Here is a 26,716-nt window from a genome sequence, read left to right as displayed (position 1 = left end):
GATCTGATGTATATTTTAAATATAATTGCTTTTGACCAACTCGGTTTGGACTCGTTTGTGGCCTACTAAAATCCCATACAACAGTAAGGTGGGAGCATGCTGCCAACCTCTAATGGAATCAGTGCAGGCAGAAGACTCTTCCACCAAGAAAATAGGCAAACAAATTTCTAGGCCAAGGTCTTTGTGTGTCTATTTACTGGAAATAAACTATAGAACATTGTTTGCAATCTAAGATGCAAAGGAAATCTCAACTTGACCAGAGAAAAATAGTAACTCAAGTAAGCTACAGATATGTTCTCAAATGGAAAGGAGAAAAGATGAATAGGGAGTCCGCTTTGACCTTCTCTCATGCACCTACCATTTACTCATTCTAGGACAGCATTAACAGGGTTTAACAACACATAGGCGAAGTTCACTTGAGGAGCACGTTGTTCCCTGGGAGTGATATTGTACAAATTTCTGCTACTGCTTTCCCTCCAGAGAAAGTTCAAATCTCTGACCTGCCTGAGAAGGAGTCATTTAAGGGGATGAGAGAAAAATAAGTGGATAAGTCATTCTGGGCTTAATCTTGTTTTCACATATTTACAATTCTGGATGAAGAGAAAAATTGAGCAAATTAGAAAGATGGAGGAGTACAAAAAGAAATTCAGGGTTTTGAAGCAGTGCGTTTCAAGACTAGATTTCAAGGTGAAATCTGTCAGCCTGAAGATTCAATTATAGCCTTACGACTACCCCAATTTCAGGCTGCAGTGAGATAGAAGGATGAAAATCTAGGAGACTGGCAGGTGTGAGAGATTAATGATGTGCTTATACCTGCAAGAAATCTACACTGGTCTTTTAAAGATCTTTGTTTGTGCCCTTTGTTTCCAGCTGGGACTTATGTTTTCAGAATCCTTATTGTCGGATGAATTTATTTATCTATTAATTTTTCCCCAAGCTTCCTTTGTTTCCATCAGGAATCCATCAACGTGACATGTTCAGTGGAAAAGACATTCGGCTGTCCAAAGTAACTCCGAGTTCTCCTGCAAGCTCCAATGTCGGCAGTGCAGGGTAACAAACCTCACGTTGACCAACATTGTTCATGGCCACACTTCTCCCAATAACAGCTGTTTAACACACCTACTGATGGCAGCACAATGGCAAGCAATAGCCTGCTCAATTTTTATCCCGTGAGCTTGTTCAGAACTCTCCCTATCACAGTCATACTTTTTGTAATGCTGCATGAAAGAAGGACGGCAATGGCGATCGTATAACAGTACTGCATGGCCACGCCTGCTCTGATCCAACTGAGTCCTGAGTCTGGGTCCTGTGTTATATTTCTTTGTAGCCGCAAAGCGAAAAGGTATGAGGTGCTGACACGGTGAAAGATTTTATTAAGAGGCGTTGCTCATACAATCTAAGATGTGGAACTACAAAGCCCGTGCAAACACTGCTGACGTTATTACACATCATGTTACGTTTTACCAGCAGGGATGTATTCTCTCCCTCCCTCTGCATTGTCATTATACATATATGCAATTCAATAAGACCGTCTCTCAAGTGGATGTTTATTCCTTTTGGATTGAATTCGACGTTCTGGAACCTGGCTACTTGAGACCTTGGAAATGTCCCCATTCCCTTCAGTAGGTGGTACTTCCTGGGAAGTTACTCATTCTAGTTCTTCAACTTTTGGCCTGATTGCATATGGTAAGGTTCTAGCTTTGAGCCACTTAGGTGTATTTTTTGACTTGATTTTTAGATGCACCTCAACTCCAGTCATGGAGTCTAGCGACTCTTTGAACACCTTCTCATACTTCATCAGAAGAAGTTGTTGCAAGTTTCTCTTTGAATCCACTAGTTGATTTACTGCTTCCCAGTTAAGCCCATTCTTTGCCAACCATGCTCTATCAAATAGTCCATAAATTGCCACTGACAAGGTAAAGAGGCGACTTTGTCTTCTGTCCATCTGCTTCTACTTTCACCATAATGCATCATTTTAATGGTACAACCTTTTCAGTGTATGTCCTTAAAAACATTTGACAGTTTTAAAGGCAGATGCTTCAGCTTTTAATGATAAATTGTCTCAGATATTAATGATATAGCTGCGCCTGTATCCGCTCCCATTTTAATTTCATGACATTCAAGTTTTGAATATGCCCCAAAACGTTGTTGATCGCTCTGCACTGACAAGACGTCTAACTTCAGCTCCTGCAATAGCTCCGTTACATTATCTTCTAAGTGGCCTTGAACTTCATCTACTAATTTATAGACATAGCTAGTTTGTTCAGATGTGTTTTTTTCTTGCACATTCTTGGTGTAGACATTTTCTGAGCCCAACATGCCATGGTGATATGGCCCTTTTTCCACAGTTCTTGCATGTATTTGATTTACTCCAGCATTCCCCTGCTGAGTGTCCAACCTGTGTACATCAGTGATACAAAGGTCTGAGAACACGCATGAACAGACTCAAAAACAACTTCTTCCCTGCTGTTACCAGACTCCTAAACGACTCTCTTATGGACTGACCTGATTAACACTACACCTCTGAATGCTTCGCCCGATGCCGGTGTCTATGTAGTTACATTGTGTACCTTGTGTTGCCCTATTATGTATTTTCTTTTATTTTCATGTACTTAATGATCTGTTGAGCTGCTCGCAGAAAATTACTTTTCACTGTACCTCGGTACATGTGACAATAAATAAATCCAATCCAATATGGTTGCACACTTGCAGCCTTGTTCCTTGCGCTATCCATTCTGTGGATCTTTGCTCCAGTCCCTAACTGTGAAGCTTCTTTTGTTGCTCGCTCCATAGATGTGGCAACTTCTACAGCAGCTTTTAAAGTTAAATCACTTACAGTAAGCAACTTCCTCTGAATAGCTTCGTTGTGGAATCCACAACCTGCAGAAGAAGAGTATTATCAAGTGTTGCACCAAATTCAGAATATTTTGCTAACCTTCTTAAAGTTGCTACAAATTATATAATACTTTCACTTTCTTCCTGACCGTGGCGGTGCAAACACAGCCTTTCTGCAATCAGTAATGCTCTGGGAGAAAAATGCCCCTCTAAAATTTGAATTAATTCAATGTAGGACTTATCTCCCGGTTTAGCTGGGTGAACTAAATTTTGTTGCAGCATAAAAGTTTATGACCTTCCGAATTGCAAAATGTTGCAACATCTAGGTCCTCCAGTGTTTGATTTGCTATGAGATATAATTAGAATTTTCCCCCATATGACTTCCACGTCTCACTGTCGTCATCTAATGCATCCATGGCACCTGTCTTTCTCAGCATTTCGGATCACAGCCCCTAGGGTGTGTACTTCAATCAACCTCCTCCCTTCCGATTCCAATGGAAAATGTGGCACAAACAACTTGTTTTTCCTGACTATGGTTTGACTTTTACCCGAGTAGTGGCCTGTGCAGAGTGGGCAGACTTCAGGAGCCCGGTTCCCTGCAGCCCATTTAACTTCGCTACGTGTGTGGTCCCTGCAGCCCAGACCCTGCTCACTTCAATGGCAAACAGGTTTTCTCGACTGTCGTTCTTCTTTACTCATGGTTGTAGTTTCATTTTTTTTTGTTTACACCTTCAGCATTGGTGCCTGTACTTTGCCTGACGTGTGCGTGTATACGAGTCTGGTCCTGAGAATGTTTGTTTGCTCCCAGTGCCATGTCCACTGTTTAGTTGTCAAATCTTTTCTTCAGCGATTATTCTTGCCTCAATCCTCATCGCCAGTTTCCTCTTTTGTTCTAATTCTTTGACAGCTGCAAAGAGAAAAGGTACAGAGGTGCCCATACTCTGGATTCTTTCAAACACGATGAGAGGTTTTATTAAGAAGTGTAGCTCATACAATATAAAATGGAGAACTGCAAAGCCATCGCAAACACTCTGCTAGTGTCACTACACATCATGTGACGTTTTCCCAACAAGGATATATTCTCTGATACAAACATCCTGGCAAAACCATTTGGAAACTACTGCGATAACCTGCCCTTTTAGAGTCTAGATCAGGAGAGGGGAAGAAGGTAAACTTTTCCATATGCTGCAAGGGAACAAACCAGCCTGAGGGAGACTCATTGAGGAGTCTAGAGTTGCAGGGAAGAAGCTGTTCCTATGTCTGGATGTGTGGGTCTTCAGTGAACATACAACATCGATCTTGCACATTTTCAGGTGCAGTAATGTATGTGTGTGGGAGGCAAGAGAGGGGAACGATTTCAGAATGGTGTGTGGTCTGTCCTGTATTGAAGGAAAGTGCCATGTCCTGTGAAAAACCTTGATAAAAGGAGAAGGCTGCATCATAGCTTGATATGGCAACTGCTCGGCCAAGATCACAAAAAACTGCAGAGTGTGGTGAACTCAGCCCAACGCATCACACAAGCTTGCCACCCTCACACTGATTCTGTCTACACCTCCCACTGCCTCGGGAAGGCCATAAGACCATAAGACATAGGAGCGGAAGTAAGGCCATTCGGCCCATCGAGTCCACTCCACCATTCAATCATGGCTGATTTCAACTCCATTTACCCGCTCTCTCTCCAGACAGCAATGTCAGAGACCCCTCACACCCAGGCTTTGCCCTCTTCCAGACCCTTCCATCAGGCAGAAGATGCAGAAGTCTGAAGACCCGCACATCCAGACATAGGAACAGTTTCTTCCCCAGAGCTACTAGACTCCTCAACTGACCTGTTCCCTTTAAGATACTATTCACGATGCCTTATGCTGCTCTTGCTCATGTATTTGCTTTGTTTGGCCCTTGTTCCACACTGTAACCGATGACTTATTTGTCAATGTACTTTGTTGATTATTCTTTTTGTTTACGGTGTACGCTCCCTTTTCACTGTACTTCGGTACATGTGACATAAATCAATCAATCATCAGTCAATCAATCAAATGAAATTCACCCTGCACCAGCTCTAAGAGCAGAAACAGCGGAGACCAGGATAAGGCTGTTCGATAAAAGAGGAAACATAAATAGATATCTTTCAAAATAGTTAAGAATGTAATACTGAGAGGTTGGATTTTCTGTCAGACGATGCCGAAATCGGGAAAGACGATTGGGCGGAGAGTTGGTTTTGATACCGAAACCGTGGCGAGCGCCGGGTTCCTGCCAAATCGCAATTCTTTGGTGCCTTGACAGCGGCGTCAATGCGTTTGACTCTGCACATAGAGTAAATGCCGTTTGCATATCATCAGCGGGCCTGGCCCGGCATTCTCCGGGCCTCCGCGATGCTCCGCCTTCACCAGGGTTAATTCCCGACGGCAAATTTCATTTGTGCTTTTAAAAATCGGGAAACAGGCGCCGTGGCTGATGAGGGAGAGTAAGGAAGTAGGATATGCAGAGGCGCGACCATGGGCTGCCGGTCCTGACGCTGGCTGGGATGGGGGGGGGGGGGGGGGGGGGGTGGATGGGCTGTGGGGCTAGCTGGCTCACCACGGGACTGGGGCAGTGTCCAGGCACGGACGACCATTGCCATAGCCTGCAAGGCAGCCATCTTGCTGACCACCCACCTTGGTTCCTGGTTTTGCAGGGTGATACCGGCTGAATGGATGCCCCCAATACCCACCCCGCACTCTAGCTCCCACTCTCCCAACCCCACCACACCCCCACCCCAGCCCACACCCCTGCACCCCACCCTCTGCTATGCCACCCCCCCAACCAGCTGCTTCCTGCAGGCGGTGCATCATGCGGCCCACCCAAGGGCAACGCCCAGATTAGCCCCTACAGGGGGCTCTGGACAAGGGTCATAGAGCATACTGTTGACAAGGGCAATGCAAGCCGATGGTACGCCTGGCAGCAGGGATGGCTGGGCACTGACGGGGCAAGGCTGCAGGGATTCGGGGGTGGCTGAAGACAAGCGGGGACAGGGTCCGCAGTGCCATCCAGGGCCAGTGTGTAGCCCGGTGAACCTAGGTGGGCATGGGATTACGAACCATGCTAACATGTCGGCCTTTCACCTCTGCAGACAATGGACATTTGAATAGAGCCAGGAATGGTGGCCTTCCTTCTAGTCGCCGCAGCCCTGGTAGATGCACTGAGGCTGAACGAGCTGGAATTGCTTGAGGAGGACGACCATACAGCAGCGGAGCATGCCCCACAGGAACAGGGGCTGGCCTGGGTGGAGAGCCAGCCACGCAACAGCCCGAGGAGGAGGTGTAAAGGAGGTGCTGCATGAAGCCTTGTGTGCACTTGTTATTCGAGGACCTGCCGGGCCCGGCATGCCGTCGAAGTCTCTGGCTGAGCAGGGGGAGGGGACAGTGCTGTTCGATCACGATGCGCCGAGCACCGTGGAAGAATGGAGGATGACACCTGCTCCCGGTGGCTGTCAAGGTGACGGTGAGCACTGAACACCTACGACACGGGGTCATTCCAGGCACCGAGTGGGGAACTGTCCTTGATCGCACAGAGCTCAGTGCATCGGCGCATTTGCACCGTCATGGAGGCCCTATATGCCCAATCGGCACAATACATCCATTTCAATATGGACTGAGCCCACCAGGATGTCCGGGCAGCGGGGTTTGCCACCATAGCCGAGATGCCCAGGTCCATGAGGTGATTGGGATGCATGTCACCCTATGGGCACCTGCAGATGACAGGCCGATCTTCACAAACCGAAATGGGTTGCACTCGATGGTGTATGGTGTGTGACCATGAGCTGCACATCGCGCCTGTCTGCGCCCGGTGCCCGGGCAAGGTGCACAATGCCTTTATCCTGGCACACCTGTCAGTTCCTGGCCTCGTCAAGGTGCACCCCTGGCTGTGTCTGGCTCCTGGGTGACAAGGGTTACCCCCTGCGGTTGTGGTTGATGATGTCTATCCGGGGGGGCCACAGACCGATGCGGAGATCCCCAACAACGATGCCCATGCAGCGACGGGGGCGTGATCGAGCGGTGCTTTGGCATCCTGAAGATGTGGTTCAGGTGCCTGGAATGCTCTGGAGAGGCCCTTCAGTATATCATGGTGGCCTGGTGCATCCTCCACAACATCAGGCAGCAGAGGAGTGATGTGCTGGAGGAGGAGGATGATTGCTAGCCCTCGTCCGATGAGGAGGTTGCGATGGAGAGCGAGGATGGGCAGGACATGGAGTCCGGGCAAGGCCAACGTGCACGGGACGCTCTAATCGCCTCCAGGTTCACCGGGACTGGGCAGGGGCACGGATACCGCACCTGAATCCCCGGCCATCCCCCCGCCTGCTACCCGCCCCTCACTATGGGCTGCAGGCCCTGTGTTGGCAGTAACAGTGGGTCTGCCCCATGGGATGGAAGATGATGACAACGAGCTCTGTGATGAGCTCTGGTCCTCCGCATTGTTTGACAACGCCTGACTCCTGTCGCAGTATCTAGCCATTCCATCACACAGTCCCATCGAATCCCTGGATGAAGGAGTTGGGGATGGCGGGGTGGGGGACACTGGAACGGTGAGTGCTGGCTGAATCGCGGTCCCTGGGCCAAGGTTACCCCCAATGTCTGCCCAGCACCTCCTCCGCCCGCACCCCCTCTGCGGCCAGCCCAGACCAGCTCGCCCATCACAGCCTTCTGACAGAGCTCCAAGGCAGGTTGTAACGTTGTGCACAGGTGTTTAATGTGAACAAACATACACAGGTTTGTGCCCTAGTCCCTAATATTATAATATCCCTGCACACATGTCAACGCAACTGGTGTCTACGTTTCTGGCTTTACGGGCACGAAAACTATCACAAGGTGGATTTGAAGATGGTATATCAGGAGTGGAGGCGGCCTGCTGTGATTCCGCCCTGTGACCTTGGTCCACTTTAGCAGCCTTCCTCTGGGCCGACTGGGCCTGGATGGGCCCAGCTGCTGCTTGGGTGTCCTGGTGGCGTGGTGCCACCCTGTTCTATCAACAGCCCATGGCTCTCAGCCATGGCCCAATGTGTCTAGGCTATCCTCAGGAGCACTGTGACTGGGCCATGCTCAGGGGCACTGCTGCAATGTCCAGGTGGCTCTGACACATAGCTGCCTATGAGAGGGCACCCCTATCCTGGGACTCGGCCACCATCTGCACAGATTGCCCCAAGCTTGGATATCCTCACCCATGGCTGAAACCCTCGCCCCTAAAGCCTCCACTGTGGACGCCACCCGTGCGGTGTTGGCCTAGGTGACATGCATGGTTGGCACCACCTCCTGCTTCTGCATGCGGTAGGACTCCACCAACTGCCCCTGCAAGTGCTAGATGCTCGCCGACAACCCCTCATGCAGTCCCTAGCTCTGGACTGCATCTCCACAATTGATGGGACCTTTCGTTCCAGAAGCCTGAAACCTATCTGGATGGCAGCTGGTCCCTATGATCGGCCCACTCTCCGAATGTCCGCCCCTTGGGAGTTCCTATCTCCACTTGCTGTACCGCAGCATGTGTGTGCTGCACACCAGATAGTTCCCCACAGCCTCTTCACCAGCTGAGATGAGTGTCTCTGGGATGATGGAGGGTGTTGGGGACAGCTGTGACGGAAAGTCAATGCCAGACCTGGACTCTGAGCTCCAGGGTGTCTCGGGATGCAGGTCAATGTCTCCTGTCCATGTCAGTGTCGTCCTCATCGCTGGTCGACACACAGCGGGGGTGGGGTGGAGGGGGTGGAGGTTGTGGCTAGGGTCGGGGGACACTAGAAGGGCCCACCCCATCACTAGCAGCTCGCATGATTGCATCGCGGCCATGGGGGTGGTGGATGTCTGTGGGGGGACCAGGGGGGGGGGGGGGGGTGTTGAAGAGGGGGAAGGGGGTGTAGGTGTGATGGCAGTGGTGGAGCGTGGGTGTAAGGTTAGTGTGGGTATGGGGGTGGTGGTTGGTGTGGGGGTGGTTTGGGTCTGTTGGTGGGGATGGTATGTGTGTCGGGGTGGTGGTGGTCGCGGGGTGACATGTGACACGGGGAACCGCAACTTAGCGGGGCCTCACTCTGACCTCCGCCTCTGCTCTGCTGTGGTGAGGGGCCGCAGGTCAGGAAGGCCCCCTCCAGTCTTCTCCCGCTCCTCATAATTGTGCGTGGACTTCTCCTGGGGGCCCAGTGTTAGACGGCCCGACGCAGCAGGTGGGTGGCTGGTGGCTTCAGTGGTCAGGGCACCCGGCCATGGCAGCCGGTATTCCTGCCGGCATGTGGAGCAGGGTGGGGATCCGACCACCTTCCGGTTGTGGGGGGGCAGGTTTGTGGGTCGGGGATTGGTGCCAGGGGCACAGTGCTGTCTACTTACCCTGGCTGCCCCGAGGAGGTCCTGCAGTTTTTTTCCGGCACTGCTGGTCGGTCGGAACGGTGATCCACACGGCGCTGACCATCGCTGTCACCTGTGCCCAGGCCCAGCAAACAGCAGCAGCTGGCAGCCTCCTTCCCACCCTGGGGTACAGGGTCACAGGCCTCTCCTTCATGGTGTCCAGCAGGGGCTCCAGTTCCATGACGGTGAATCTCAGGGCCACGCGTCTTACTACCATCTTGTTGGCTGGGATGGTGTGTGTGGGGAGTAAAGTGCATATAAGTTTGTCACCCTCCTGAGTGTCAATCCCGGACCCAGCAAATCCAGCACCATTTCCCATTGGAATCGATTGTGTTCTATGTGAAGCCGGTGCTAGCCTTTAACAGTCGTTGAATCGGTCCAGGTGCGACACCAGTCTTGTTGTCGTAGAACTCCTCTAATCCTGACCTGATGGCAACACGTAGTCTCAGGAATGGACAATCCGGCCGAGAGTGTTTAATTAAGGCATCATTTGATCCAATGAGATTTCAAGCCGAGAAGATTTTATTGTACAAAAATTCTTGTCCAAGTTTGCTTACAGTGGAATGAAGCCTGTTGGCGATGCAGTGTAATTTCAGATATTCGGGTATTGTGACTGCTCGTTCTTAAAGCCATGCTTGTCTTTAATTCACTCTTTTTATGTCAATCAGGCGGCATGGCAACAGGGTACAGGCAAAGAACATGTGACTGTGTCGCATGAAACTAACCCTGATATTTGCAGGGGTCACAGAGGAAAGTAATTGACCTGATCTTTCCGTTTCGCAGAAATCATATTCCTCCGAGCAGCATCTCCAGCTTTTCCCAGTGTCCAGCCAGAGATTGTGTTCCGCATCACTGAAGGAAACACACGTAACTCCTTCGATGTTACCAAACGATATGAAAACACCATTACAATCGGTAAGCAATGTTGCAATATTTTTCCCTTTTAGTTTGCATTGAGTTCAACAGGAGGAATGTTGCTATTTGAGACAAAATAAGGAATTTTAACCCAACCAAGCTGACAATAATGCTGTGTGAAGCCCTATACCTCCCCTCCTGCTTGAATCTTGCATACCAGCCTCTTAACTGGGTCCGTTTGTTCGGTATTTGAGTGGGAACCTCATTAATATATGCTCATCAAAATCCTACATTATCCATGGTACCCAATGACATTTTAATGGTGTGCTGAACCAAGTGTCCATGGAGGGCACACAATCTCATAAAACATGATGGGAAAGAATAGGAGGCCCTCCAACGATGAGTCGAAAAATTTTCATCATGAGGTCAGAACGAGCTGGAGTATTCTTCTAGACCCCACAGAAAGGCTGTGCTGCTGCTGGCCTGAATTGCAGCTGCTTCTCACCCACAACATTTCTCCCTTTTGATGCTCCTAAGCCCCACAATTGTGACCTGCCGGATGTGGTCAGCTATCTTTCCATCTCTATTGTGAATTAAGGCAGATAGCTGCTGGAAAGGAAATGAGACCCTTCCTTTAACATCAACTGAGGCTTTCCATGGAGGCTCCAAGGTAGAAAAGGATATTGGCTTCCCACCTGGAAATTAAATTTACATTAAAGTACTTTATGCAACAAGGTGACACTCAAGTTGCATTGTCAATTCAGCCTGATTCACTGTGGCCATGGAGGGGGATTTGGAAGAAGTGATTTACTGCTGGCAGCTCAGGAACAATTATTGATTTGTTCATTGTTCAACTATTAAGTTGAAGATACTCCAAACTGTTCTGGTATAAATAATATAATTTATTTATTTCGAGCTAAACATTTTAATATTTACCTTATTATTCAAATAGTGCTGCAGATCGAGCTCCTAAATCAAATCCTTTGACACTATTGCTCTTACTGCTGCCAAAATACCTGCAGTGGTAAAGGTAGTGGTGCGGAAAAATGGTGGCGCAAACAAGTGAATGGTTGTGCATTCCCAGTTTTGGCAACATGCCTATTGTAAATTATTATGTATATTGTAAGCATTGTAAGCAAGTTGGATGCATTGCAATTAGAAGACTGTCGGCAGTTTAAACATCATTGTCTGGAATTTCCTCCGTGAATTTGGTAACTTTTCAGAAGGTAGGTGAAAACCCTAATGAAATTATGAAAAATATCTCTTCATGTTAATTCTGTGATGGTTCTACAATCTTATGCCAGAGTTACGGAAGGCAATCATAAAAAACACATTGAAATTCTCAGCCCACAAGCATTTAACTTGGCAATGAGCATTACAAATAAAGTGACAGTGGTGCCCGGGATGGGAGGACCAGAGAATCATGACCGACCCGTTAATGTGCCTGTGGTAGTATGCATTAGGGGTCATGTGGGACTGTGAAGCCGTGATGCCATTGGCTGACAGATCCCGGGTCCTGGTTGGCTGTTGATCTCTAGCTCCGCCCTGAAGGCGGAGTATAAGAACCAGGAGTTCTCCCCGCAGCTCCAGTCTGTTGCTGAACTGCGGGGAACAAGTCACGCTTAATAAAGCCTCATCGACTTCATCTCTATTTGTCTCTTGTAAGTCATTGTGCGCTACAGTGCCTTAATGACCCATTTTCATCCTCCCGCTGATTCGGGGCATGAAGCTCAATCCCGATGTCAGTGGGGTATCGGAGCATCGGAATGAGACCAGTGCCCTGCTGACAGAGAACTCAGCCCAAAATGTAATCAAAACAGAGTATTGTGTGTGATGGATCGCGGACATCATTTACATTATAAATAATATGCAATCTCAAGTAAATAGAACACATGCATTCTAAACGTTATTATGTTGGTCAAAGAAGAAAGTTAACACTGTAAGAAGGTGATTGTGTACATTGTTGAAGAATGTGTGAGTTGTAAATATCAAGGAGTGAGTTTCTGTGGGGTTCTCCTGCTTGTCTGCTGTACCTTGGGAAAATTGTTATGAAAACTCTGGATTAAAAGTGCAATCACCATTTTTGGGGCGTCTGCCAAAGTTACGGCAGAATAACAAATGCTACTGTTTTATCTGGGTCAATATTGTGCTTCATTGGACTTTTTAACCTTTTTCTGCTGAAAAAAGATGTGTCTGTACAATTTTCAGTGCAGCAATGCAAATTAAGGGATTAGGATGAAACAACAATATAGGAATTCTCCTCTCTCTTGTTCAGAATAAGAAAGATCATGGGCAAAATTCTCCTACCCGCCCCGCCACATTTCTGCCCCGACCGGCCGGCGGGAGTCTCCGTAACACCGGCCGGTCAATGGGGTTTCCCATTGTGGGGCAGCCCCACGCCGTCGGGAAACTCCCGGGCGCTGGCAAAACGGAGACTCCCGCCGCCGGAGAATGACGCCCCATGATCGGGACAACGCGGTTGCACAGCGGTTAGCACTACAGCCTCACAGTGCCAGAGACCCGGGTTCAGTTCTGGCCTTGGGTGACTGTCTGTATGGAGTTTGCACATTCTCCCCACGTCTGTTTGGGATTCCTCCAGGTGCTCCGGTTTCCTCCCACAGTCCAAAGATGTGCAAGTTAGGTGGATTGGCCATGATAAATCGACCTTCAGTGTCCAAAGATATGGAGGTCAGGTGGGGTTATGGAGATGGGGTGGGGGAGGGGGCTTGGGTGGGCCTCTCTTTCAGAGGGCCATTGCAGATTCGGTGGGCTGAATGGCCTCCTTCTGTACTGTAGGAATTCTATGACTTCTATGATTCAATTGAGATACTAGTTATTTACTTTGTGATATACAGATGCCAGTTTTTACTGTAAAGAAACACAGTATTTTCTTATCCAATCTTTCTAACAAGTTCAGCCCAAGACCAAAGAATTGACTAAGTTCTTTTGGAGAATAAACTTTTACTTTCCTAGGATGTCTGGTTCCTGTGCCGTGCATAGTTATCCTGAAAATTCTTGCAGAATCGGCTATTTATGCTTTCCTTCAAGTTTGCTCTGAGCATATGTAATTTGGGTTATTTTCAGTTTTAACATTAAGAGTATCTTACCTGCTCCTCAGATTTTGCTTCGTATCTCTACATTTGTCAGGATTATGAGTTCCTCAAGTCCTATTTGCAAGTCTTTCTCGTAGCTTACCAGGGCTCCATTCAGTCTTGCTGCCACATATTTCCTCTCTCCAAAAAACCTGGAGAACAAGCAAAGAAAATTACACATTCTGATTTTGATCAAGCTAAAGTTTTATCCTTTTTACCTGTTAGACGTTTAACTGCTGTTGGATAAAGAGTCAAACGTTCTCCTTCTCATAAACACCTTTATTTCACTTTAGCAGACTCTGCACAAAACTCTACCTTCGCATCACCTGACACAAAGGCCATCTGAAGCCTCTTTACATATCAGGGTCAACTAATTGGAATGTCTCTTAACCCATTACTTAACATTACCAAGTAATCTGAGCATAAACCCTTTCATTTAGTCTTAAACACAGGTATTAAATGTTCATATTGAAAAGTCCAAAATTCTTCAGTTCCTCCTCAGGTGAACAAGAAAAATTGAATACACACTTTAAATGTAACATGCCCCCAAACAGAATTAATTAAACGTATATTAATTTATTAAACACATCAAATGTTGTTGTTTGAAGAAACTCAGGTCACTGTGACAGTTCTTCAAAGTATTTCAAATGATACAAATGAGAATACAAAGTGTTACAATCATGAACAGTAATAAATAACAGTCATGACCCTCACCCATGTTATAGACTAAAGAACAGGTCATTTGGCCCAACTGATCTCTGCCAGTATTTCTCTAAATCTACCTATCAAACCCCTTCATAAATTAACCCTTTCCACGAGATATCCTCAGCTTCCTCTTTTCTCAAGAAAAGAGCCTCACTTTGTTCAGTCTTTCCTGATATAGTCACTCAGTTCTGGTATCATCCTTGTGAATATTGTCCATTGCCTCTACTTCTATTTTTAATATTGAGATCAGAACTGTGCACAAAACTTTAAATATGGCCTAACCAAGATTATATATACGTTTAGCAAAGCGTTCCTGCTTTTGAATTCTATTTGTCTAGAAATTATTGCAAATAATTTATTTGCATTTTTATGGTCTTGGTACTTTTAATGATTCATCACTTGCTCCCTTCTCTCGTCGTCCACTTTTATTTTCCAAGGAATGTGCAACATTCTACCGAAGTGCACCACCTCACACTTAACTGCATTAAAATTAATTTGCCATTTACACACTCATCCTACAAGTTTATTCATGTTTTCTTGTATTTATCACAGTCTTACTATTAAATATAATCCAAAATTGGTGTCAATTTGGTGAAATAATTCCTCAAATTTTCTTGCGATACCTATTCCTATTTTGGTGGAAAACTATAAAAGTTTCTTCCTATCTACCCTATCTTTATCCCTCATAAATTTGTACATTGCGATGAGGACCCCCCTCAGCCTTCTTTGCTCTAAGGAAAACAACCTCAGCCTATCCAGCCTTTCTTCATAGCTGAAACACTCCAGTCCAGGCAACATCCTGTTGAATTTCCTCTGCACCTTTTCTAGTGCAATCACATCTTTCCTATAGTATGGCAACCAGAACTGCATGCAGTACTCTAACTGTGGCCTAACAAATGCTTTATTTATTTTTTAAAAATATATTTTATTCAGATTTTTTGGCCAAACAAAACAATACAAAGGTTTTTCTTTTTACAACAGCAAAATAGTATAAATAACAGTGGCCTTTTTAAACAAATAAATAAATAATATATAAACTAAATGGCAACTTCCTGGACATCCATACCGTTGTCACAAGCGGACCTGGAAGTGAGATATGAAGAAGGCGGACAATTACAACTGGGAGACATGTTCTGATAGCAGAGATCTCTGCAAAAGCATTGGAAGAGACAAACAGAACAACTCGGCTGGCTGAGAAGTGAACCCAGAGAAAAGAGAGGCCAGTAATCCATGCAGCAAAGCGGACCATATCAGTTTGGGGTTCTTCAGTTACATGTGGCAATGCTTAACGGAGAGTTGACCACCATGATGCAAACCAGTGTCTTCGGAGACGGAATGCTGCCACCAAATGAAGCAGTTTGTGCACTCACGCATGCAGGATTTCACAAAGTTTAGGCTTGGGCTGATAAATGGCAAGTAACATTTGTGCCACACAAGTGTCAGGTGATGAGGGGTTGGTTTAGCACAGTGGGCTAAACAGCTGGTTTGTAATGCAGAACAATGCCAGCAACGCGGGTTCAATTCCCGTACCAGCCTCCCCAAACAGGCGCCAGAATGTGGCGACGAGGGGCTTTTCACAGTAACTTCATTGAAGCCTACTTGTGACAATAAGCGATTATTATTATTACCTTCAACAAGAGAGAGTCTAACTATCTCACCATGGCATTCAATTGTCGAGTGCCCCACTATCAACATCGTGCAGATCACCGTTGACCTGAAACCTAAGTGGAGCTAATGGTAAAGTTCTTGAAAGTGTGGATGAGCAGAGGGATCTAGGTGTCCATGTACATAGATCCCTGAAAGTTGCCACCCAGGTTGATAGGGTTGTGAAGAAGGCCTATGGAGTGTTGGCCTTTATTGGTAGAGGGATTGAGTTCCGGAGTCGGGAGGTCATATTACAGCTGTACAGAACTCTGGTACGGCCGCATTTGGAGTATTGCGTACAGTTCTGGTCACCGCATTATAGGAAGGACGTGGAGGCTTTGGAGCAGGTGCAGAGGAGATTTACCAGGATGTTGCCTGGTATGGAGGGAAAATCTTATGAGGAAAGGCTGATGGACTTGAGGTTGTTTTCGTTGGAGAGAAGAAGGTTAAGAGGAGACTTAATAGAGGCATACAAAATGATCAGGGGGTTGGATAGGGTGGACAGTGAGAGCCTTCTCCCGCGGATGGATATGGCTGGCACGAGGGGACATAACTTTAAACTGAGGGGTAATAGATATAGGACAGAGGTCAGAGGTAGGTTCTTTACGCAAAGAGTAGTGAGGCCGTGGAATGCCCTACCTGCTACAGTAGTGAACTCGCCAACATTGAGGGCATTTAAAAGTTTATTGGATAAACATATGGATGATAATGGCATAGTGTAGGTTTGATGGCTTTTGTTTCGGTGCAACATCGTGGGCCAAAGGGCCTGTACTGCGCTGTATTGTTCTATGTTCTATATGTTCTATGGACCTACCAATTGGACCTGTGATTATAAAACAGGGTCTGAGGCTGTGTATTGTGTGATGAGTAGCTCACCTCCTGACTCACCAAAGCCTGTCCACCATATGCAAGCACAAGTATGGAGTTTGATGTAATACTCTCCACTTGCCACCTCCAACAACACTCAAGAAACGTAGACACCTTTGTAGGCATAGGAGTCACCTGATTGGCACCCCATCTAACACCTTAAACAATCATTCCCACCACGACCAGCATACAGTGCAAAACACACCAAGAATCCTTCAGCATCACCTCCAAAACTCGTGACTACTACCCTGACTTAGATATCTTTCTTGCTTCTCTGTTGCTGGGTCAAAAACCTGGAACTCCTTTCTTAACAGCGCTGCGAGCGTACCGACAACACATAGATTGCAGCAGTTTAAGAAGGCAGCTCATCACTCATTTTCAAAGGCAGTTGGAGATGGGCAATAAATGGCCTCGCCAGTGACTCCCACATCTAGTGAATTAATTTAAGAAGGCGCCCCAATTATAAATGGGACACATAGCATATTGCAAATGGAGCATATACTGTACATTAACTATCAGATGGGTGGCACCGTAGCACAGTGGTTAGCATGCTAAATTGCCCTTAGTGTCCAAAAAGGTTATTGAGTTACGGGGATAGGGTGGAGGTGTGGGATTAAGTAGGGTGCTCTTTCCAAGGGCTGGTGCAGACTTGATGGGCCGAATGGCCTCCTTCTGCACTGTAAATTCTATGATTCTATGAGGAACATACCCCTATCACAGAGTTGTGAGAGTTCCTAATCTTATGTCTGGCTTGCATTTAAGCATTGTTCTTTGAAACCTAAAATGAAGACCAGCAAACGTGCTTTGGTTGGATTAGTGTTGTTGAAAATGGATTTCGGAATAGGGGAAATGTAGAGGGAAAGCAGAATCTATTCAGTGGTGTGTATGATATATCAGCAGGTGGCACTGCCTCTTCATTTTGTGATGTGCATTCAGTTTCTTTTAATGTGCTAAACCATTTAGGTTTCAACTTTCAATGCTTTTGATCTCAGTATTTTGAAACTTTAAATCACCTGCTCAAGACACATAATTCTTTGTATATCACACGTGATGATATGCCTTGGAGTCAGGCAGGTTAGTTTTTAACAACTGTGTACATTTAGTTGATTTTCTACCGAATCATAGAATTTGACAGCATAGAAGGAGATTATTCATCCATTGTGTCAAAGCTGGTTTTCTGAAGCACTTTGCCACAAGCTGTTCTCCACAAGTTCTTCATGTCCTTTCCCAGTATTATTTTAAAAGTATATAAATTTCCTTTGAAAAGCTGCAATGGATTACGGTGCCCAGATTCACTTTTTTAACAATCCTAACCTCACCCTATGCCGGCTTGGTGGTGATTGTATGCTTATGACCTCTTGTTATGTGTTTGACATTATCAAAGCTTCTCAAGCACAGTGGTGCAGTGGCTAGAACTGCTATCTCATGGCACCGAGGACCCGGGTTAGATCCCGGCCCCGGGTCACTGTACTTGTGGAGTTGCACATTCTCCCCGTGCCTTCATGGGTCTCACCCCCACAGCCCAAAGATGTACAGGACAGGTGGATTGGCCACGCTAAATTGCCCCTTAATTGGAAATGTTAAAGAAAATCAAAGCCGCTCATAATTTTGAACACATAAATTAAACTTTCTCTTAACTTAATAGCCCTAGTTTCTCTACTTCAATGATTACGAGAGCATTACCAGGTATCATCTTGATGAATTTCTTCCTTACCCATTCCATGGTCTTGACATATTTTCTAAAGTAAGGCACGCAAAACTGGACATATTGGCTTGGATTCTCCGCCCTGTGTTGATGGGGGGGGCACCCAGAAAATCAGGGGTTGGGGGCTATTTTGTTGTGTGGGGGGCTGATTTGCGGTGTGGGGGGCTGATTTGCGGAGTCGGGAAACACGATTGGGTGGAGAATTGTTTATAAGCCGAAAATTGAGGCCGGCGCCGGCCACCCAACTGAATGCCATGTATCGATGTTTTGACAGCAGTGTGAATGCATTCTACGCAGCATGTAAACGCTGTCGGCATATCATTAATGGGCCCGTCCTTGTCAAGCAAAAGCCAATCCAAGAGTCAAGCAGAAACCAGAAGTGGGAAGAGTCTGGATCAGCAACGGACAGACGAGCCGACAGGCGCACGAGGCGACTGTTATAACCTGCCTACTTACGATTGGCTGGGGACTAATAACTATCCCACAATCCTATGGGAGTATGAACTTCCCCAATGAGGGGGCCGGAGAAACTCCTAGTATAAATAAGCTGGCCAGTTCAGGAACCAGCAGGAAGGAGAAGGTAGCAAGGGAAGTTACTGCTACTGTTATGTATATATTGTTATAGTAAATAAACGTTATTATTTTGTATCCTTAAAACTCGTGCTGGATTCTTCGTGGCCCTTACAAAAGCGACAAAACCCGAACTTCACCGGAGAGAGAGGGCCTGACCAGCCGTGCACAAGCCGTCCCTTACCAGAGGATGGCTCGAGGATGTTCCTCTCAAGAGCATTGAGGGAGCACAGAGACGAGACAAACATTCAGGCAGTGGTAGCCGAAGCTCTGACACACATGCAACTGGCCCTGGACAAAGTCAAAAAGTGACTGGAGGCCTAGGAGGCGACGATCATATACCCGGAAAAGGCTACAACAGACAAAGCGACCGGATCGTCGCCCGAAAAAAAGAGGTGGTGAGGCTGGTCGCGACCCAAGACAGCCTGAAAGGAAAGGTCGAAGACCAACAGAACCGGTCAAGGCAGAATTTGCGAATCGTGGGCCTACCGGAGAGGATCGAAGGTAGGGACCCCACAGATTATGTGACCTAAATGCTGAGTAACCTGGTGGGAAGGGAGACCTTCCCCAACCCACCAGAGATAGACAGAGCACACTGGTCACTGCAACCAAAGCCGGTGACCAGCCAAGGGCAATTATTGCGAAAATGCACCGGTACCAAGACCGGGAGAGAATCCTGCGCTGTGCCAGACAGTCCAAAAACTGAAGCAGGGAAGGAAATAAAATTCGGATATACCAGAACATTGGGGCTGACATGGCCAAGAGCCGGGCCGAATTCAACAAAGCAAAGGCCGTGCTGTACAGGAGCGGCATAAGATTTGGAATGCTGGAAAGCGCCTGGCAGAGGGGGGGACAGATAACAGGGATGGGGAGGCAAGTGGAGAAAGAAGCAAGGGGAAAGGGGGAGCTGGCTACGGGAGGGGGTGGGGAAAGAGGATTGGGGGGGGGGGGCACCGTAAGAACGTAAGAAAGAATTAGGCAAAGACAGTTGGAGGACGGTAGACTGGTTATAGCAAGTCACATGTGGTGGCTTGGAACAGAATGGCCCTGTAAGCAAGCACCCAGAAGGGTCCTTGGGCAAAGGGAGACCCTGGAGTGCAGGGGGTTCTCCACATTGCGAACTCACAGTTGGTGGCCATGTTGGATGTCCCCTGGACAAAGGGAAACCCCGGAGTGCAGGGGCCCGACCTCATGGTGAGAAAAGTGGCCGTGGCCAAGTTGGACGGCCCCCTAATAAAAGGAAACCCCGGAGTGCAGGGGCACGTCCACCAAGCGAATGTGGTTAATCCCACAGGAGCCGGGGGGACAAACCCCCCCATTAGGATAGTCACCTGAAACATCAGGGGACTTAACGGCCCAGTGAAAAGATCCAGAGTCTTCACCCACCTGAGGAATATGAAAGCCGACATAGTCTTCCTCCAAGAGAAGCACCTGAGGGAGAAGGACCAACTGCGGGTAAGGAAAGGCTGAGTGAGACAGACCTACCATTCCGGGACGAGGGCCAGAGGGGTAACCATTGTAATTAATAAGAGGACGATGTTCACGGTGACAAAGACAGTAACGGACCCAGGGGGAACGGTATGTCATGGTCAGCGGTGTCCTGGATGAGGCACCAGTAGTCCTCGTTACGTTCCCAACTGGGACGACACATTTATAAAGAAGACCATGGTGGAAATTCCCGACGCACCAACTGATCATGGGAAGGGACTTTCATTGTATACAGGACCCACGGACGGACAGGTCGCGCCCCAAAGCAGGAAAGACCTCCAACATGGCAAAAGAGCTTGGCCTTTTTATGGAGCAGATGGGGGCGGTGGACCAATGGCGTTTCACCCACCCAGGGGAGAAGGAGTGCACAACATCTATTCCCGGATCAACTTCTTTGTAGTTGCGATATCAGTGCTTCCAGGGCTGGTTAGGGGGAATACTCCGCGATCGTAATCTCCAACTACGCTCCACATTACAAGGATGTGAGGTTGGCGACGGGCAGTGCCCAACACCTCTCATGGAGGTTGGACACGGCCCTACTGGCCGACAAGGCTTTTAGTGAGAAAATATCACAGGCCATAGACAAGTATAAAACTAACAACCAGAATGGGGAGATCTCACCCGCCACGTACTGGGAGGCTGTGATCAGGGGGGAAATTATCACTTTTAAAGCACAAAGACACAGGGAGGAGGGGGCGGCTAGGCAACAACTAGTTGCCTCCATACTGGATATGGACCAGCGATACTCTGAGGCCCCAACCGTAGAGCTCTTGGCGGAGAGGGAAAAAAAGCTACAAATGGACTTTGACCTGCTCTCCACGTTAAGAATGTTGCACCAACTCCGCTAGGCACGGAGGATGCTGTACGAACAGAGACAAGGCCAGCCGTCTGCTGGCGCACCAGCTGAGAAGGTAGGCAGCCACAAGGGAGATTGCACAAATTAGGGATAGCGGAGGCACACTAGCAACAGATCCAGACAAGATCAACAAAGCCTTTGAGGTCTTCTACCAGGGTCTAGACACCTTGGAGGTCCCAGCAACGGCTCAGGAATGAAGCAGTTCCTTGATAGACTGGACATACCGGTAGTGGTGGAGGACAGGAAACGGGGCCTGGAAGCACCACTAGAACTGGGAGAGATCATGGAGTGTATTAGCTCCATGCAGGCAGGGAAGGAGCTGGGGACCGGAAAGTTTCCTGGCAGACTTCTACAAAAGATTTACGACAGCACTGGCCCCGCACCTGCGGGAAATGTTCACAGACTCACTGGCGAGGGGCACACTGCCACCTATGCTGGCAGAAGCCTCAATCTCGGTGATACCTAAAAAAGACAAAGACCCAACAGAGTGCAGTTCCTACAGATCCATCTCGTTACTAAACATTGACGTAAAAGTACTGGCCAAAATCCTAGCCGAAAGGCTAGAAGACTGCGTAGCAGAAGTGGTCGCAGTAGACCAGATGGGCTTTGTCAAAGGCAGACAGCTAACATCGAACATCAGACACCTGCTGAACGTGATCATGACCCCATCCGGGGAGAGAACACCTGAAGTGATCGTCTCCCTGGATGCAGAGTTGAGTGGAAGGACCTCATCGAGGTACTGGAGCGGTTTGGGCTCGGAACAGGATTCACCCCAATCCCCACTCAAGAAGTATTCAACCAACCCAGTGATGGTTTCATAGAGATTTCATAGAATTTACAGTGCAGAAGGAGGCCAGCCGGCCCATCAGGTCTGCACCAGCCCTTGGAAAGAGCACCCTACCCAGGCCCACACCATCATTCTATCACAGTAACCCAGTAACCTCACCCAACCTTCTTGGACACTAAGGGCAATTTAGCATGGCCAATCCACCTAACCTACACACCTTTGGACTGTGGGAAGAAACCGGAGCACCCGGAGGAAACCCACGCAGACACGGGGAGAACGTGCAGACTCCACACAGACAGTGACCCAAACCGGGAATCGAACCTGGGACCCTGGAGCTGTGAAGCATCTGTGCTAACCACTGTGCTACCATGCTGCCCGTGGTGGCAACACTCCAGATGTGGAATCAACTGCAACAACATTTCAGCCTAACCGAAATGTCCAAAAAAGCCCCCATCTGCAACAATCACAGGTTCGGGCTCGCAGACGCCTCCTTCAAAAGGTGGAGATAGGATGGAGGGAATGCTGACAGTTAGGGACCTGTCCACCAACAACAAGGTAACAACACTCGAAAAGCTAACAGAAAGATTCCAACTAACAGGGGCAATGAATTTGAGTACCTGCAACTCAAAAACTTTGTGCGAAAAGAAAAATGATGTACCCACGACCGTCAAGACAGTCACGAGTAGAGGAAATGCTGGCACAGACATCGTAGGAAAAGGGAACTGTATCGACATGTATGGACAACTGATAAGGGGGGCCGACTCCCAACTGGACAACGCAAGGGAAAAGTGGGAGGAAGACGAGAGGTTCGAAATAGAATGGGGACTCTGGAGCGAAACACTGCACAGGGTAAACTCCATCTCCACATGCGCAAGGCTTCACCTAATGCAGCTAAAAGTGGTGCATAGAGCTCTCTTGACCAGAACCCGAATGAGCAGGTTCTTCCCGGAGGTAGAGGACAGATGTGAACTGTGCCAAGGAGGCCCGGCCAACCTCGCCCACATGCTCTGGTCTTGTGCCAAAGCCATAGTGAAGGTGTAAGCTAGGTTGGTAAGGTGCCGATGTAAGGGAATAGGCTGGGTAAGGTGGCAGGTTGGTGGGGGTAGGTGGGTGGGGTGGGTAGAGTGATAGGTGGGTAGGGTGGTATGCAGGTAAGATTGGTAGGCTGGCATCTGGGTAGAATGGCAGGTGCCTGAGGTGGATAGGGTGTCAGGTGGGTAGTGGATGAGTAGGTAGATGAGTCAGGGGGAGTCAGGTCAGTTGGGTTGATGCAGAGTCGAGGGTAGTTGTATTGGGGGCTAGCTAGGTCGAGTTGGGATGGAGCCGGGTGTTGTGGGTTAGTCAGGTTGGGAAGGGACAGCAGTCGAGGGAGTCAGGGGGATTCTCAGCAATTTGGAGGGTAGTCATAGGATGGGGGGGGGTTAGTGTGAGTGGGGGTGCCAGTTAACTACCCAGGAGTTTGACCAGGTTTTTGCCCGTCTACCAATTCTAAGGTAGCTACTCTGGTGAGTAAGTCGGAAACATCTCTGATTCTGAGAGTTTGAGACTTTTTTTGAGGATCCCAGGAAGCAGGGGATTTTCCCAACGGAAGTTCAGACTTCCCTGTCAATTCCCACACAGGGTTTGTGTTGGGAAATCCGAGAGGTCCAGTAACATCTTCTGGAGTACATCCAATCTCTATCTGGAGACCAGAAGATCTGGGCCATGGACATGTTTGCATTCCTACAGTTTAACAATCATTGTTTAACCACAATTCTTTATTTTCTTTTCTTTAACAAGCTTTCAGTTCATATTTCCATTCCCTTTATGACATTGAGAGAGGTGATAAGATTGATTTTAGGCAATTGCATAAAGTGGGTGATATTCAAATCAATGGAAATGGAAATCAGGATAGTTGTATAACAAGTGGCTGAGTCAATATCACTTGCTTTACAACATCACTCAAATTCAAAATGATCCCCCAATGTACTTTAATTTTACTACAAGTGTCCGATGTGATATTTTACAATATAATAATCTTTATTGTCACAAGGCTTATGTTAACACTGCAATGAAGTTACTGTGAAAAGCCCCTAGTTGCCACATTCTGGCGCCTGTTTGGGTACACAGAGGGAGAATTTAGAATGTCCAAATGACCATACCCTTTGAAATTCCATATAAATGTACACAACTTATTTCCTCAAAGATTTGTAGAATCATAGAATTTACAGTGCAGAAGGAGGCCAGTCAGCCCATCAAGTCTACACCTGCCCTTGGAAAGAGCACCCCTCTTAACCCACGCCTCCACCCAATCCCCGGAACCCAGTAACCGCACCTATCCTTTTGGACATTAAGGGACAATTTATCATGGCTAATCCACCTAACCTGCACATCTTTGGACTGTGGGAAGAAACCGGAGCACCCGGAGGAAACCCACGCAGATACAGGGAGAAAGTGCAAACTCCACACAGACAGTCATCCGAGGCTGGAATTGAACCCAGGTCTCTGGAGCTGTGAGGCAGCAGTGCTAACCACTGTGCCACTGTGCTGTCCAAATTGTACTGTATTTGTTAGAATTATTGGGAGAACCCCTATGAAAATTGAACTCCAAAGATACTAAACAATCGAACAGCTGCTGTCTTTTCCCTGGGGCCATACATCATCATTTTGTAGGCATTCATAATGAACTGTCCAGAAAAGTATTTAAGTTGCTTTTCTTAAAAAATAGTTTTAAATTTCAGCCGAGGTGAGTAGGCAATAGGGGATACTGTCTCAGGCTCGAGGGTACACCCTTTGAAGTACCTACTCGCTCAATATCTATTATTGACTCTAATCTACAACCTATAAATGAAAACCTGTTTTCACATGGATTTCCCTATTTCTATTTTCTAACTAAAGTTAACGCTGAATTTCAACTAAAGTTAAAATTAACTTTAAGTTTATTTTCAGTAAGTATAAATATTAGGAATTCAGTCTGAAAGTGTTTAGTGATTTTATAATTCGATTTTAAACTAAATTTTTATTTTCTCACTTGTCTGAATAAGGTGCTACCAATTAGCAATTAAAATCTAGCATTAGATTGCTAGCATTATATTAGCATTAGACGGGGCAGCACAGTAGCACAAGTGGCTAGCACTGTGGCTTCACAGCGCCAGGGTACCAGGTTCGATTCCTCGCTGGTTCACTGTCTGAGCGGAGTCTGAACGTTCTCCCCGTGTCTGCGTGGGTTTCCTCCGGATGCTCCGGTTTCCTCCCACAGTCCAAAGACGTGCAGGTTAGGTGGATTGGCCTTGCTAAATTATCCTTAGTGTCCAAAAAGGTTAGGAGGGGTTATTGGGTTACAGGGATAGGGTGAAAGTGAGGGCTGAAGTGGGTTTGGTGCAGATTCTATGGGCCGAATGGCTTCCTTTTGCACTGTATGTTCTATGTTCATTAAAGGAAACACTGATGGGCCGAAAAATCAGAATTTACATGTTATGCCACTGACACCAATTAGTGATAAATACATAACGGACGGGATTCTCCGTCCCGCCAGACTTGTTTTCTGGCGCGGCAAGTCCCCACTGGCAGCGGGATCCTCCTTCCCAGCAGCCGACCAATAGGGATTCCCATTGTGGCCACCCCACACTGTCGGGAAATCCATGAGAGTGAGTGCACTACGGCAAAGCAGAGGGTCCCGCCGACAGAGAATCCAACCCAGCTTCTTTTAACCTTTTAACATCCACTATGGATTTCCCCTTCCATAATCTCAATTGCAAACAACCCTACATGCTGTAAATATTGATTCATGCATCAAAAGAATCACGTATCTTCTTCATTTTATACCTGTTAGCAGATGTGGAGCGCGATCTACCGGCGTTGTGCCCGAAAGGGAGTGTGGCTGGTAGATGCTGTGTGATCCCTCTTCCGGAATCTACCCAGCTCGCCACGCCTCGCAAGATCTAATGTGATATCACGATACATCACGATCTGAATCATACCCATTATGGGCGGGATCACTATCTGGGAAACCCGCATAATAGAGCGAGACAGCTAGCCTCGCACTAATATGCACTCCCCCGATCAACCAAGGACCTGGGATTTAGTCCCTTTGCCTTGGAGACCTTGGGCGAGTGCCGACGGGGACCAGGAGGAATGGCATTTGGGGGGTTCTCCCAGGGGATCGGAGGCCCCCAAGTGGTTGCCCTCGAGGCAGGATGACACTCTGGCATTGCCAGCCTGGCAGTGCCATCTGGGTGTCAGCCTCACTTTTCCCTGGTGGCACTGCCAGGATGCCAGGCTGGCATTTTTCCTGCTGCAGGGATTGGGCTCAGGGGGTGCCCTGCCTGAGTGGGGGTGGGAGTGGGGGTGGAGCTTTGGGGGGGGGGGGCGAGGGGCCCCTTATAGGTGAGTTGGGGCTTTGGGGGGGGGGCTCAAGGGTCAGGTGGGGGGAGGTCAAGAGATCAGGTCGCTATTTTAAAAACCCGTTCTGATTTCTTCCTACAGAAAACGGGACTAAGTATGGCCTTGGCGGAGCTTTGCCCAATGAGGCCCCGACTTGCAACAAAGTTCCGATAGATAGCATTGTTTCTCTGGTTGTGAGTGCTGGGACACACCGAGCTAAACGCACTCGTCATGGGACTCTGTTGCAATTTGGTTCGATCGTGGTAATGACCTTTAACGTTCTGTCTCACAGTGCTTTGCCGTATTGGAAGTGCTTCATGCAATGGGTAATTTACTTCCATGTATTTGATTGTTCAAATATGAAGATTCATACAGTGGTCTGTGTGCACAGTTTGCACTATGAAGCAATACATTTTGTAATCTATAAACTACCAACCAATTCAGTAAAGCGGGAGTCAATGCACTCGGTAGAAATATAAATAATATAGGATTTTACATTGCAGTTGATTTTTGAATGAAGTAACTTGCATTATTCCTACATTCCCTTCAGAATTGTACTTTTTTTTTGTATTGGACGGAATTCAACCAAAA

The 26,716-nt window shown here is 47.5% G+C and overlaps 1 protein-coding gene and 1 long non-coding RNA gene across 3 annotated transcripts in view; one reads left to right on the top strand and one right to left on the bottom strand.

The window, feature by feature from the left end:
- Nucleotides 1-26,716, bottom strand: part of LOC140396237 (uncharacterized) — a 77,708-nt gene that overhangs the window by 5,644 nt on the left and 45,348 nt on the right. Inside the window, exon 2 of the long non-coding RNA XR_011936492.1 lies at nucleotides 13,157-13,293. This is a non-coding gene — a long non-coding RNA (uncharacterized lncRNA). The remainder of the gene's footprint in view (nucleotides 1-13,156; nucleotides 13,294-26,716) is intronic.
- The window catches only part of fbln1 (fibulin 1), a 345,473-nt gene that overhangs the window by 302,117 nt on the left and 16,640 nt on the right, over nucleotides 1-26,716 (top strand). For both annotated transcript variants that reach the window (XM_072484570.1, XM_072484568.1), the window contains one exon: nucleotides 9,978-10,109. In XM_072484570.1, coding sequence (XP_072340671.1) covers nucleotides 9,978-10,109 — 132 coding nt within the window. The remainder of the gene's footprint in view (nucleotides 1-9,977; nucleotides 10,110-26,716) is intronic.

The sequence above is a fragment of the Scyliorhinus torazame genome, chromosome 19, assembly GCF_047496885.1.
Source record: "Scyliorhinus torazame isolate Kashiwa2021f chromosome 19, sScyTor2.1, whole genome shotgun sequence".
In the NCBI taxonomy this organism is placed as follows: domain Eukaryota; kingdom Metazoa; phylum Chordata; class Chondrichthyes; order Carcharhiniformes; family Scyliorhinidae; genus Scyliorhinus; species Scyliorhinus torazame.
This window is presented reverse-complemented; position numbering and strand designations above follow the sequence as displayed.